General features: G+C 39.6%; 1 protein-coding gene across 6 annotated transcripts in view; it reads left to right on the top strand.

The window, feature by feature from the left end:
• Window positions 1-14948, top strand: part of DDC (dopa decarboxylase) — a 90562-nt gene that overhangs the window by 34830 nt on the left and 40784 nt on the right. For 5 of the 6 annotated variants that reach the window (XM_065667709.1, XM_065667713.1, XM_065667708.1 and 2 more), the window contains 4 exons: window positions 3694-3923; window positions 9467-9580; window positions 10257-10376; window positions 14765-14899. In XM_065667709.1, the coding sequence (XP_065523781.1) occupies window positions 3723-3923; window positions 9467-9580; window positions 10257-10376; window positions 14765-14899 (570 nt within the window). In that variant the 5' untranslated portion in view covers window positions 3694-3722. Of the gene's footprint in view, window positions 1-2137; window positions 2165-3693; window positions 3924-9466; window positions 9581-10256; window positions 10377-14764; window positions 14900-14948 lie in introns of those variants that run through there. The other variant, XM_065667711.1, reaches the window with a different exon arrangement.

Raw genomic sequence — 14948 nt, 5'->3', positions numbered from 1 at the left:
TATACCTGTATACCAAACGGTTGCTAACAGCTGGGTATACGCCTCTACCTACGAGATTTTCCTATCTTGATTTACGGTAGGCTTTCTTATTCCTGCCTACGCTTTAAGGAATATTAACCATGTTCCTGCGTTGGACATCTCCTATGCCTTATGGAACGCTAATTGGCATTCCTGCATAGAGTGTCTCCTATCCCTTACAGAATGCCATAAAATAAAATAATCAAAAGAGTACCTTTACAGTGATGGTGATGGTCCTTGTCTGCTCCTGCAGTGATCTGAGTGAGTCAAAGGGTCCCTCTGTGGAAATTGGTCCCAGGGGCCCTAGGGAGCCCTGTTCTCAGTGGGTCCTGCAGCCGAGCAGAGAGTGTCCCATATGGGGTGCCAAATTGATTAGAAGAAATCTCCAGGAACTCTCCGACAAAGTTTTAAGTTGACAAGCAGGTATCCTTTATTGCGGCACCAGGAGACACGAAGGATCTCTCCTCCAAGGTGGCTCTCCCAAGCATCAACCAGGCTGTGATTATATTGTCCTTAAACATACATATTCATTACATTACATACATTACATCATACTTTTAGAAAATGCCTCCTGTATGCACACAAAAATGCGGTAGTGGGATTTCCGACCCCTGGTGGTTATTTTGTCATCACTTTGTTTTAGGATTGTTGTCATATCGGTCATATCAGTAACCACCAGGCAGTTCTGGCAAAGCTTATCTTAGTAATTTCCTTTTCTCTATAGTTACTAACAAAACCTAACATTCTTGAGGCTACTTATTTGTAACCCTATTCTTCAATCAACCCCATTCTTCAATCCACCCTATTCTTCAATCAACCCCATTCTTCAATCCACCCTATTCTTCAATCAACATCGTTCTTCAGTATATTTGATTGATACAAAGCAAATCTAGAGAGTAGTATAGTGATATTCTTGAGATCATACTGACAGTTAATTGGACCCATAGACACTGAATGAGATATTCAGCTGAACTGATCTATGTGTAAATGTCTGTAGGAACAACTGTAACAGTGGTGAGCAAGAGTAGTGCTAGAAACACCAAATCAGTGGGAGTTCTGAGTCAGTTCAGTCTCAGGCAACTCCCATTAATTTGGCAGCCATGGGTTGAATTCTTATTTTCACAGCTTTTATCTATGAAACCAGAGAGAAAAATAACAGATTACCACATGGAAGTTCTTCAGACCATGCCATAGCAATGAACTGATGAATGAAGTAGCTTTAAAGAAATAATGATAGCATAAGTTGAGATATTTTGAAAAAGAAGTGAAACAGTATGATATTTAGATTTATTCTGGCAAAATATCTAAAGCAAAGAATGGAGCCTTGGGGTGTGGTTAGCTTGCTGCCACAGAGGTGCATATTGATCACTGCAGTTCATGCTGACTTATTTAGAAAGTTTATTGCAATTTTGAACTGCCACCAAAAATGTATTAAATGAAAATGCACATAAGATTTTGGGGGTAGTGAAGAAATAGAATAATTCTGACTGTAACCCTAATTGTAAAGGAGTAGAAACAAGATTGCTTGCTTAAACACAGACTTTTAAAGGTGAGATGACACACAAAACTGCCCACCAGAATCCTCTGAGAACCCTAATGACTACTGGTAATGTGTTTTCAGCAACTTCGTAGAAAGATCTGAGAAAGGTCCTAATTCCCCTTTCTGAAATGCATAAGGAGAGCCATTTAACACTTACATGATGGTTAAAGAGAATAATATAACAAAACAGCAACAATAACAACTATTCTCAGAGGCGGGTGAGGATGGGGTGGGGGGACCGTGTAGCGTGGGGAGTTGTGGGGTGGAGGCTAGAAATTCCTACTGTTCAGATCCTTGCTTTCCCAAGTGGTTCATGACCTACAGCAGCACCCTGCCTTTTTAAATAGCAGCAGCAGCTGCTCCACACAAATCTCAGGTCCTCTATATGCAGCAGCAGATATGTCTCTAGGATGGTGTTTATCAATGATGTCTTTCTTTTGTAATGTGACAGTACTAATTCAAATATAATAAGGACCCCAGAAGGATCTCTCTTTTCTCAAATGATGACCTCAGTTATAGATCCAAATATATAGATCCAGGATATATTTCCAACGATTCAGAGAAGTCTCCAGGAACTCACCAACAAAGTTTTAAGTTGACAAGCAGGTATTCTTTGTTGAGGCACTGGGAGACATGAAGGATCGCTCTTCCAAGCGTGCCTCTCCCAAGCATCAACCAGGCTGTGATTATATTGTCCTTAAACATATGTGTTCATTAGATTACATACATTACATCGTACTTTTAGAGAATGCCTCCCATATGCACACAAAAATCGGGAGTGGGCTTTTGGACCCCTGGTGGTTATTTCTTCGTCACTTTGTTTTAGGATCGTTGTCATATCAGTCGTATCAGTAACCACCAGAGGGTTCTGGCAAAGCTTATCTTAGTAATTTCCTTTTCTCTATAGTTGCTAACAAAGCCTAATGTTCTTGAGGTTACTTATTTACAGCCCTATTCAATCAACTCCATTCTTCAATCCACCCTATTCTTCAATCAACACCATTCTTCACCAAATAGCTGATATCTAACAAATTGTCTCTTAATTACCTAATATTCACATTGTGCTTAATATAATTATTTCATTAAAAAATTGAAGATCTGAAGGTATGTGAACTAAGTGTAGTAATTGTTTACAGTAGCAGCGAGTATCCTTGCTTCACTTCCCAATTTTCTTACTAGATCACAAGGAACAGTGTCACTCACTCAGAGTGTATAAAGACTCTTGGACTTTTTTCAGGCACTGTTGTCTCAACCTTGTATTTGCTGAGCACTCAAAATGCACAGCCACATACAGTTAAAAATGTTGGGCAGGCCAGGATAGCGGGAGCAGGCACTGTAGCAACACGAATTATGTTTACACAGCACTTTGCAGCCAAACTCCAGCTTGTCTTAGCTGAGCCATGTATCACCTTGGGTGTGCTCACACAGTCTCTGCCTAGCTTAAAGCACCCTTAGAGCTCCTGCACAGCATCTTGAAAATAGGGACAGCCCTAGAGAGCTTTCTCACATCTTGCAAAATACAGCACAGATCACATCTATGTGTATTCGAATTGAAACCTGGGTATGAAGTAAGATTTTGTAAATGAGACAGCATGTGCATTTACAGTGAAAAAGCGAGGAAGCTAAGTCTTGAGGCAAGACAGGAGGTAAGAAGTAGATAAAATGACAGTGCAGCAAAAGGGATCACTGTGATAACTGTGATTATTATAGCTCGTTATTATAGATAATATTAGAGACACACAGCATGCTATTTTCTTAGACCTCTTCTTAATGTGCCACATAACAGTGCCACATCCTTGTGTTAACCAACAACAGCAGGAATTAAGTAAGTCTGTGATTCCTGCATCTTCACTGGTGTGCTTTTACTGCTTTTCTGTGCTAAAGATACAGCCTATCTGTGTTAAGATAATCTACATCGTGACTTAGGCATCAAAGATTTAACACTGTGATTTACTTCTATACAATGTTTAGCTGATACTGGTGTGAAGCAGAATGCAATACTGTATGGGTATTGGCCTAATATGCAGAAATGAGAGCATATGGTCTATTATGAGTCATGCTATAAATCTGAAACAGGTTTAAAGCTGGTAAAAATGTCTTTCAAAAGTGACTTTTCCTTTTTTTTTATTTTTTAGGGTTTTTCTGGTCCTAAACTCTGATATCCATGGATGCTGCAGAGTTCCGCAAGAGAGGGAAGGAGATGGTGGACTATATTGCAGATTACATGGAGACAATAGATAAAAGACAAGTCTTCCCAGATGTGGAACCAGGATATCTAAGGCCCCTCATTGCAGACTGTGCACCCCAAGATCCTGAGAGCTTTGAGGATGTCTTTAAAGACATTGAGAAGATCATCATGCCAGGGGTAAGAAAAATAGATCCCTAGTGTAACATTCAATACTGCATGTAGGCTCCCAAAGGCTTTAAGGAAAGTGTGGATTGAAGGCTGTGCAGCTAGACTTTACAAACATAAGTATCTACACTGATTAGCTTTTAGAAGGCAAGATTCTGCTTTGTATCCCTAGTTAAATATGACCTAACACTTTACACAACAAATGTTTTCTGTTCTTGATAAAAATAGTCAAATCATTCTTTTGCTTCATGCGACGATTGCTTTTGGAAATAATCCCCTTTCCTCTCCTTGAACTGGTTAAGGCAAAGCTTCATAACTTTCAATTTCATGTGATATTTTTGCTGCTTGCAAAGTACAGTAAATATTTTATAAAATGCTTTTTTTTTTTATTAGTTTGCTGTGTCTAAAGTATTCCTTCAAGCTGATCTTTAAATGTTAAAATTCTCTTAGGAGACTTCCTTTTATTATAGGGCTGATTAGAAAGGATTCTTCTTGATACTTGTTCTGTTGACTCACTCTCCTAAATGTCAGTTTCTAGTAGCTTTTAAGGCAGATGGCCACTACCTAAATATTAGTCCTTGGATAGATCGATGTTGGACAGACAATGCAGAACAAAGTATCTAGCATTTATTTGTCCAGTTTTGAATCTTTCTTGGTTTTCCACTTGTGGTATACCTCTTTTATTTTAAATATATGCTTGTCTCTTAAGGCCTCTAAATAGCTTGAAGAGGACAGGATTATTAGTAAATGTTAAAGAGGAATCTGTCTTTTGGACCTCTGCAATAACAATTTTGGGTTGCTTCACTGGATGTAGCTAGGTGACATGATTGCGATGTGACTAGAACCACTGCTCTGCAAATGTGTTTAGTCAGTGTACTATAATACCAATTCCTTTTCACTGACCAATGTAAATATTTGATATTCAATATGACTTTATCTTGTCTCCCTTGGAGCCAACGCTGCTGTCCTTTCACAGGCAAAAGCTACACTGAAGTTGATGAAAATTACTCCACTCTTCTCAAAGATTTGTGGGTGAAGTGTTAAATCCAACAGAATTAATTAGACAGGTGAATTATGTCCAACACATGCAAATACTTTCATTGCTGCTCATAGATATGATTGTCTTTTCTTTTTCGTTGGATAAAAATACTAAACAGTTATTTTGTCTGTGGTGTAGAACAGAAAACACTTTGCTTTAAACAAGTAAGAACATTCAAGAAAATAATATCAAATTAAAATAGATGAGTCATATGAGAATAGAAAGTGAGAAATCGAATTCCAATTAGGCCATCAATGTGTCATATTTCCTCTTTAAATTGATTTTTTTTTTCCTTAATATTTACATGCCCTGCAAGTAAATTTACTTTTACAAGGTGATACATGCTGAAGAAGAAATGTTCTATCCAAAACTTTCCTCTGGTGTGAAATGTTAGTGTTTTTGACACAAAGAGCACAAGTACATAAATCCCAGTTCTTACAGTAACTCTGGTTCTGCCTATGTTGTTTATACTAAATATTGAAGACTCACATGAGCACTGAATCATAAAGTCATAGTATAGTAGAAGTTATATGGCATCTCTAAAGATCATTTAGTCCATCCCGACTGCTTAAAGCAGTGTTAGAGCAGGTTGCTCAGGACGATATCCAACTGGGTGTTAAGTATCTCCAAGGATCAAGTCTTCATAATCTCTCTGTTGGGTCTTAAAACCTAAATTCCTGTTATCAGCACTAGGGTCAACACTCGGGTTGGTTGGGTGCTTCACTACACACAGCTGTGCCCCTAGCCCATCTGCAGCTAGGGCACTGGACTTCTTCTGTACTTGCAGACCTGCAAGTGGAACAGAAGCCTTTTTTCTAGTGCCAGTAATTGCAAGCTTCTACTGTCCACCAACATGGGACTCCACTCCCCAATGCAATAAGCAGAGACTCTGACTGCTCCTCCTTTGCTGTGTTTTGGGGTTCAGGCTTTTGTATGAGATACTTAATGCAGTGTCTTGGGAAGATCTCTTTTTTTTATCGTCTCTGGTACTGCACAGTCAGCAGTACAAGACCTCCTTACTTTGTGTAAAACACAGACCCTCCACTAGTGCATACCTCCTGCAGGCTAAAAGACCATCTTGCACTGCCCCAACCTAGGCAAGAGGCCTCATCATCTCTGCAAACCCAGGTCTGTAGAGCTGCATACTCCATTGGGAATTTAGTCTGGGTTGACACTTATGATGTGCCGGCATAGTTGTCCAGTTGCTGCTGGGTACTGTACCTTATGGAGTGTCACAACCACTGTGGGACCCACTTACACTAGTCTAAATAGTGTTTCTGGACCTCTTCTATGTGCAGTGCTGTACAAGCTGTTGCTTCTGTTGGCTGTGTTCACAGAAACTGAATTGTGAAAATGATGGTGCTGTACAAACACATGGAGGCAGAGAGTATAGGAAGAACTGAACATAGGAAGACTTGTTCACATTTGGTTTAGCATCCTTTAAAATTATTTGTAATTTGTTTTAGGGATTTTAGAAATCGGCTATAGGGACAATCTACTCCCATTATATTTTTCCTTAATCTTCTTCCCATTTTTTCCTGACAAGACTAACATTTTTTAAGTACATCTAGTGCTCTTCAGCTACAGTGATTTTTCTAGTGCTTCACTGGGGAATGTCTTATTTCCAATTTATAAATGAGGAACTGGGCTTTTTCAAACAGAATAAGTAATAAGACAGAGGTCGTAGAACCTTGTTTTGCTGTATGCCCATTTATGGTGGCCCATAAATGATTCTTGTTTCCCTCATGCTGATATCTTTACTGTGTTAGTTGTGTTCAGATATTTACCACGTTGGATGACTGAAAATGTGAAAACAGTGTTCCTTCAGAGGAGGAAGAATCAGTTAATTGTGTAAAGTAATAATGCAGTCTTCACTCTGTAGGAGAACAAGTATTCATGTGTGGCAAAACTTTTCTGCGGAGACTTCTTATGAAATTGGACGTAGGCCTTCAAAGGGCAGTCCACTAAATGATAATGACCATAATATGCACACAGGGACTGAGGGAACAACTGTTGAACTCTGATCTCCACAACAGGAAGCCAAGGTGGAAAGGGTCCGCATATAAGAATATCAATGGGAGTCACCTTTCTCTCTCAGATTTGCTTTGTTCTTTTGAGATATATGTCCTTTTTTTGAGCCAGGAATTATTAACTTTAGTTGTAACTGCAAGTAGCAGTTATAAAGATGCTAATTTTCCTCGCACTGGATCCATTAATCTATGTACTCTCAGCTGAAGTACCTATCCTTAGTGTGTGATAAAGGAAGACTTGCTGAGACTAAGCAAGCCATAGAAAGGAATACATTCTGGGACAAAATCTGAGCAATGAAATGCCTCTGAGAAGCATTACAGTGGTACTTACCAAAATCAAGACACTTGTGTACCACTGTTTATCAGCAGAGGGCTGAAAAAACAAGCATCAATTATATCACACTCTTTGAAATATTTGACTAAGTGTGTCTGTTCCAGCATGGCAAAAGAAACGAATTATACAGTTGCTTCAAGAGAAGGGGGAAGGGGAGAAAGGAGGAAGAACTGCAGCTGCACTTGCCCTAGGGCTTTTGGCTTTTTTGCTTTGTGTGAGTGGTGCAACTGAAATCTGCTGTGTTTCATCTAGTAAATGCTCCCAGCAAGTAGGCAGTTTAACTTGATTAACCCAAGATGAATGTCACAAGTCTTACAGATCACAGAGGATTAGAGCTGGGGAGATGAACAGTGGCAGCCCTTGCTCATTGTGGACGTCAGTGAAAGTCTGTGCATGTGGGCCCTATAAGGGACCACTGTTTATCGGGTATTTTTAGATCTGTTTGTTGTTTTTCTGTGAAGAGCCAAGTCCCATCCCATTTTATTCTGACTTGTGAAGGTGGGTGTTTGCCACAAGTGCTCTAAAACTTTGTTATAGCAAAGAAAGAGATCCTGACCAGGTAAGACCGACAGCTAAAAATGTTCACAGTGGCTTGTCTTTGGATACCTGATTTGAGCAGGTTTGGATCTAGTGACAAGTTGTGGTATAACCCCAGCTGACAACTCTGTTTGCTCAGTTGCCACCCCTCCCTCCTCCATGGCATGGGGATGAGAACTGGAAAAAAGGTAAAACCTGGGGGCTGAGATAGGAACAGTTCAATAATTGAAATGAAGTCAAATATAGTAATAATAGTAATAATAACAGTCATAATAGTTGTGATGAAAAGATAACAAAAAGAGAGAATGAGTAAAACTACAAGGAAAACAAGTGATGCAGAATACAATTGATCACCACCAATGCAGCAATCTGCCCCTCCCAGGTAACTCCCACCAGTTTATATAGTGGGCATGATGTGCTGTGGTATGGAATACCCCTTTGGCTAGTTTGGTTCAGGTGTCCTGTTCCTGTTTCCTCCCAGCTTCTTCTGCCAGACCTCACTGGCAGAGCATGAGAGACTGAAAAGTCCTTGATCAGAGTAAGCATTACTTAGCAACAACTAAAGCGTCAGTGTGTTATCAGCATTGTTCTCAGGCTAAATCCAAAACGCAGCACTGCACCAGCTACCAGGAAGGAAATTAATTCTATTCCAGCTGAAACAAGGACAGCAATAAAACAGAAATCTTAAACATACCATGTACAGGACTAGTTTAGACAGTGGAAAATTGTAGTGGGTTGGGACTGTTTTCATATGAAAGAGATAGGGGCATCTGAAATGTTATATGTGGCATACTACAGCAGAGAAAGTGATCTGATTCATTGTGTATGCAAGAGTTAAGAGAATTTCCACTTAGCTCTTCCCTTTACAGGAGAGCTGGTTGTTGTCATGAAGAAGGCTAGGAGAGGAAATAAATGTTTTTTTTGCAGCATGTAGAACAGCATGGTACAGTGACCCCTGAGTTAGCTCTAGAACTAGAAACCTTATCACAGACTGGGAGAGAGGGGAGTGTGATAGGTAGAATTCATCAGAGGTGGGAATGCAGAACAAAACAGGAAGGAAATGTTACAGGGAGATAATAGTTACAGAAAGTATTGGATACTGGAAGAGATTGCTTCATTTTGTGGTGAAGGGCTGTTTGGCCAGATTCAGAGCCTGAATTTTAGCAAATAACTCCAGAGCGTGGGCAAGAGAATTCTGTGGACCTCTGCTGCCCTGAAGATACACTTGCTTGGTTAATTGCATGTCAGAGACGAAAGAACAAAATATCAGCGAGTCCCTGAAAGCAGGGAGGCTCAAGAACAGTGCCCTGCACAGAAACTCATGGTGCTACTGCCCATGCAAGTCTTGTCTTCTAGGCAGACAAATGGAGAACTGATTTTGGAACTGCTGGGAGGTGGGGACAAGAAATAATTTATTCTAATTTGAATAAAAGATAGATACAAAATAGAGAAAAATACCAAGAAAAGCTATTCTAAAAAATACAACACTAAAAAGTGTTACAGAGAGGTAGTCGAGAACTGTTGACTGGTCCTAACCTCTGGTATTTTCTGATCTTGTAACAATTTGTTTCTCCTTCCTGCGTTAGTTAAAATAACTATTTTTCCCTTAATACAGGTGACTCACTGGCACAGTCCATACTTTTTTGCCTACTTCCCTTCAGCTTCTTCCTTCCCAGCTCTTCTTGGAGATATATTGTGTGGTGGAATAGGATGTGTGGGCTTCTCTTGGGTAAGTTTACTGGGGTATGTACTGCTATGTGGTAATGGTGCTTCACCTTGCAAGATTTTAAGCATTTCAGTATCATTTTTCAATGAAAATATTGATTAATAGCAGTGAAGTCATAGAAGTATTTTTACAGGTAAATTTCCTTGACTAATTAAGTGTTTTCACATAGCCTGTATGACTCAAGGAATAAAAGGCTGTTTCCTCATAGAAGTTTCGCTCTTGAAACATCACCAGCATTTAGAACCAGTGGTAGCAGTGCAAAGTTACTGGTAATTCACTGAGTAGTATGACTGTTGCCTATCACCCAGTGTTGTCACTTCTCTTATCAGCTGCATGAATGGCAAATTGTGTTAAAAAATCTCCCACATTCATAAAAGATGGGCTTTTCTCAAGAGGTTGTTACTTGATGTCAAAAAAAGCCCAAGCCCAAGATGCAAATCTTGGCTTTGACATTTGATAGTCACGATTCTATGTGAGGCCCAGTTTGACTTCCTTTTCAGTAAGTACTAGAAAAACATGCACAGAGTGGTCTTCAGGTGCCTAATTTGGCTGGGGAAGTTAGTCAGATAGTCTTTTCCTCTATAGTTAAAAAACAGAAAGAGTTATTCTTGCTCTGGCAGATTCTATTTATCTTCATGGTCTAGTGGGGTTATTCCCTCTGTTCTGTTTTTCAACCCAGGCTGCAAGTCCAGCTTGCACAGAGCTGGAGACTGTCATGCTGGATTGGCTAGGGAAGATGATTAATTTGCCTGAAGAGTTTTTAGCAGAGAAGGATGGCCAAGGTGGAGGAGTCATTCAGGTAAGAGGGGATATGAAGAAAGAAATCGGGATGACTTTGTGGGTTGTTTGATTTTGTAAAACCTTCATACCAAAATATGACTAAAGGAATATTAAAGTAAAATGAAGAGCTGCTTAAAATTTCAACTTAAATGACTCTATCAGTAAATAATAGAATTTTCAGACTACACTGCAGTATCCAAAATAGACTAAACCCACCAAACTTTGATGTTAACTGCTTAATGAAGGCCTAAATTAACAATTAATACAATGTCTGAACAGAGTATCTGTCAGATAATGAATATATCATCAATGGGCAAACTTGCATGCATAATAAAGCTATGTTGTTTGACAACCATGGTTCACTAGCACATGATCTTTCTGCAAATGCAGACTCTGGTCACAGCTATTAATCTAACTAAAATAGATCTCTACTGTGAAAAAGACTGAATTTTAAATAGTTGTTCTGTGCTCCTTTGATAATCTCTGGAGTCTGGTAATTGGAAAGCAGGCAGGGCACAATCCGTTTTATCCTAAGATAGGCTTCAAAAATACATCTGAATTACACGCTAGAAGTGGGGGCTTCTTTCTTTGATCTCAGCTGCAAATGCCTATAGCATATTCCAATTAATTCTTCCCAACATCTTCCCAAGAAAGTATGAATTTAACCCATGTGCTTTATTTCTCCTAGGCAGAGCTGCACCTACATGACTGTATTTCCAGCATAGCTCTTTACTCATCTGCTTGCTCTCTTAGGACCTTTATTATTATGATGACTGGGGAGGGGGGGGTTGTTCAAGAAATCAAGCTTTTGTCATGCATCTCAGCAGTATTTATTTTGTACCAGTGAAAGCAAGCAATTATGCCTGATGGTTATCATCAGGAAATATTGCCCTTCCAGGATAACAGTGCCGGATTGCTCATAATTTTCATCAGAAACCAGTCAGTTTCAAGATTGAATGTGGGCTCTGTGTTCCTGCTTAAGATGAAGTCATTTGTGCTGCAGATCTTCTTGTCTTGCTCTTGAAACAATAATGATACAAATAAGAGAGCGTGAGGCAAAGACAACACGAGAATGTGAAAGTGCCAGTCATTCTCTTGGTAAATACCAAGTAATTATTGTGGTATTGGGTAAAGCAGCCTGTGAAAATTGGCTCTTAATTACATTTGGAAGTCTATGTCAATATGAAGCACTTTGTTGTGTGCAGGATGACACTTGAAAATGGCGAAAGATGAAAGAAAATTTCAGTTCAGAGCTCTGGTGGACATGAATATCAGCTCTTGCTGATATTTCTTCCGCCTCTTGAGCCTGCTTGCCATGGCAACCTTTGTTTGCTTGCAGTAAAAGGAAAGGTATCATCATCTGTCACTAAATGCAGAATACAGCATTCAAGAGGAGAAAAAAACAGCTTTTAAAAATAAGTGAGAAAGCAACTTTCTTCCTGAAGCTTGTATCCTGCTGTTCATTCTAGATAGATAAACTGCTGAAAAGTGTACCTACTTTGAATTTTAAAGACTTCTTGCTCTGCAAAGAAAAAGTATTTTGAAGGGTGAAACAAAATGAGGTTCAACCTATCTTTGGCCTGGCAAGGAACACTGATGATTTATTCTTCTTGTAAGTTAGTCAAGTAGTTCAAGAACCAAGTTTTGTTTTCCTCAAAAATATTTAGCACAAGATTGATGACAGGTGAATAGAAGAGATCTATGGTCCATGTTCTGTAAACACTGTATGCTTCAGTATAAAAAAGGTGACTTACAGAAACTGAGGTAAGGTGAAAAAGCCTATGTCTGTTGTGAGACATTCAAACATGTTGCTGGATTCAGGTGTCGTTAGGCTATGTTCCAGCTGTATTATCAGGAGGCAAGATTCAGCTGGGCAAAAGGCCCTTTCCTTTTCATCCTTCTATGTAAGAAAATTGATACAAGAACTGCTGTATGCACTGACTAAACACCAACCTGGATGAGCCGCCAGGATGCCAAGGCATCTTGTGGCACTCCTCAGGAGGCTGAGGCTATTCTTGAACCTAAGTAATTTGCTTGCCCATCCAGGCAGTCTCCAGAATAGTGGGGGCTTAAATTTCCAAATCTCAAATTAATGCCTGAATCTGTGGAATTTCCTACAGCAGTTTACTTTTATACATTTGTGTGCATTTCTTTAACATGTATATTCCTTACATGTCCTGGAAAGACAATAAAGATTTTACAGGGCCTTATCATTACCAAATATATTTTAATAAAAGTAATGGCATTTTTTCCCACATACTAAATGCAAGGGTGCTGGAGCTACCTTTACTGTGAGGAAACCAGGTTTAGAAAGGTTGCTTTCAGTGACTTGCCTGATGTGAGTTCTTCCACACAGGCTTTGTGTTGGCCAGCTTCATTATGAGGACATGCAGCTTACCTGAAACACATCACAATAAGCTGCAGTAGTTTGCACAAACGAAAAGTGTTCTCACCTGCTGAATTTCTGGAAGGGGTACTTCAGACGACATTGTCTGATAGCATGCTTAGACTATTACATTATATACTGCTTGTAAAAAAATCAGGAAAGAAACCAGGTTATCAGAAAGTAGGTGACGTCCTTGACTGAAACATTCCTTGCATCTGTTGGACATCTGGGACCAGAGTAATTATACTGTAGCTCACAGGACTGTCGGGGAGCACAAGTATTTTTTCCCACTGTTACTTAGCTATTGTGCCGAGCATGGCAGAAATAGTTTTGCTAACAGAGACATGATGACAAAAGTTTCTCATCAGGAAACTTAGGTTCTGTTGAGATATTGCCATGTATAGAAGGCAGTTTCATCTTATATAAATAGCTCAGCTAACTTCAGTTTTAGGAGAAACACTGAACTCATTGGGAACATTCTTATATAAGAAATTGGAAGATCAGGCACACAGGTCTTCAACAGAGGGAGCATAGAAGTTTGGTACACGATAAGAAAGATCACCCCCAAATTAGCTTGTCACTGGGGATATTTCTGAAATATTAATATAAGCAACTGTGTTCATTGCACTGTCATGCGCTTGGCAGAGGAAGATTCACATGACAGTTGTTCAACTTTGAAAATACCTAAAACCAAAATCTTATGTATGGACACTCAAACCCACTGAAATTTATGAACATGTTTACAAACTGTTACTTGTATTTTAAAGGAGCAGTTTAGAGCATGTTTTGTCTGCCTGTTCTAGAGGAAAACCCATAAGAAAAATTGGGGGATCTTGTATTCTCTTGTGAAGTTTACAGATCAGTTGATACAAAGATTCCTCTCTTTGTTGTTGCAGAGTATCCAATACACAATTTATAGTCATGTTTTGTGAATCAAAATGCAATTTAGAAATAGTGTGTAACTGTTTGGTACATCTGTGTGGTTTTGATCACAGAATCACAGAATCACAGAATTCAAAAGACCTCAAAAGATCACCTAGTCCAACCCCCCTGCAAGAGCAGGGTAACCTACAGTACATCACACGCAAATGGCATCTTAGGGTGCATTAGAAAGGGAGTGGTTAGTAGGTCAAGAGAGGTTCTCCTCCCCCTCTACTCAGCCTTGGTGAGGCCGCATCTGGAATATTGCGTCCAGTTCTGGGCCCCTCTGTTCAAGAAGGACAGGGAATTGCTTGAAGGAGTCCAGCGCAGAGCCACAAAGATGATTAAGGGAGTGGAACATCTCCCTTATGAGGAGAGGCTGAGGGAGCTGGGTCTCTTTAGCTTGGAGAAGAGGAGACTGAGGGGTGACCTCATCAATGTTTACAAATATGTAAAGGGTAGGTGTCAGGATGATGGAGCTAGGCTTTTTTCAGTGATATCCGGTGATAGGACATTGATGAAGAAAGCATACATAACTAATACTTTGAAATGCAGTTAGCTGTATTGAATCATAACTTTTTTGCTTTGTCAATGTTTTTTCTCCTTTAGCCACAATAGTTGACTTGCCCAGGATAACTGTAAATATTAAATAAGCATTATAATTGTGTTTATTGCGTGATAGAAATGAGAGTTCACAGCCAGATTCTAGTGGAAGTTAAATTTCAGAAATCCAGCATAACAGAATTCAGCAGTTACTCTGCCATTGTCAGGGGTTAATAAATGATTGGTGCATGGTTGGAGAGCCCCTTGACATACGTTTAAGTCTCTGAGTCCTGCTTTATAGCACAGATTGCAAGGCTGATGCCTAAACCAAACAAGTGTAGAGATTAAAGAGAGCAGACAGAGGCATCAGGAAGGAGGAGGCTAAGATCAAATAGAGATTCCTCACTTGCTCTCACACATATTCTTAAAAACCATGAGATTGTGGTTTCCCATATGCAGTTTCTGTTGACCACTTTGCAGATTCATACAGAAGAAAACGTTGCTTTTCTTCTTCTGGAATGTCTTCCTTTTGAACATTCCTTCAATTTTCCCCACAGGGAAGTGCAAGTGAGGCCACCCTGATTTCACTGCTTGCTGCAAGAACAAAAATGATCAGACGGGTGCAGTCAGAAAAGCCTGAGTTAACAGAAGCAGACATCATGGGCAGGCTGGTGGCCTATGCTTCTGATCAGGTGAGTACCTCTCAAAACCATGTAAACATGGGGTCCTATACTTAACAAT

Source organism: Lathamus discolor, chromosome 2 (genome assembly GCF_037157495.1).
Source record: "Lathamus discolor isolate bLatDis1 chromosome 2, bLatDis1.hap1, whole genome shotgun sequence".
Lineage (NCBI taxonomy): Eukaryota > Metazoa > Chordata > Aves > Psittaciformes > Psittacidae > Lathamus > Lathamus discolor.
This window is presented reverse-complemented; position numbering and strand designations above follow the sequence as displayed.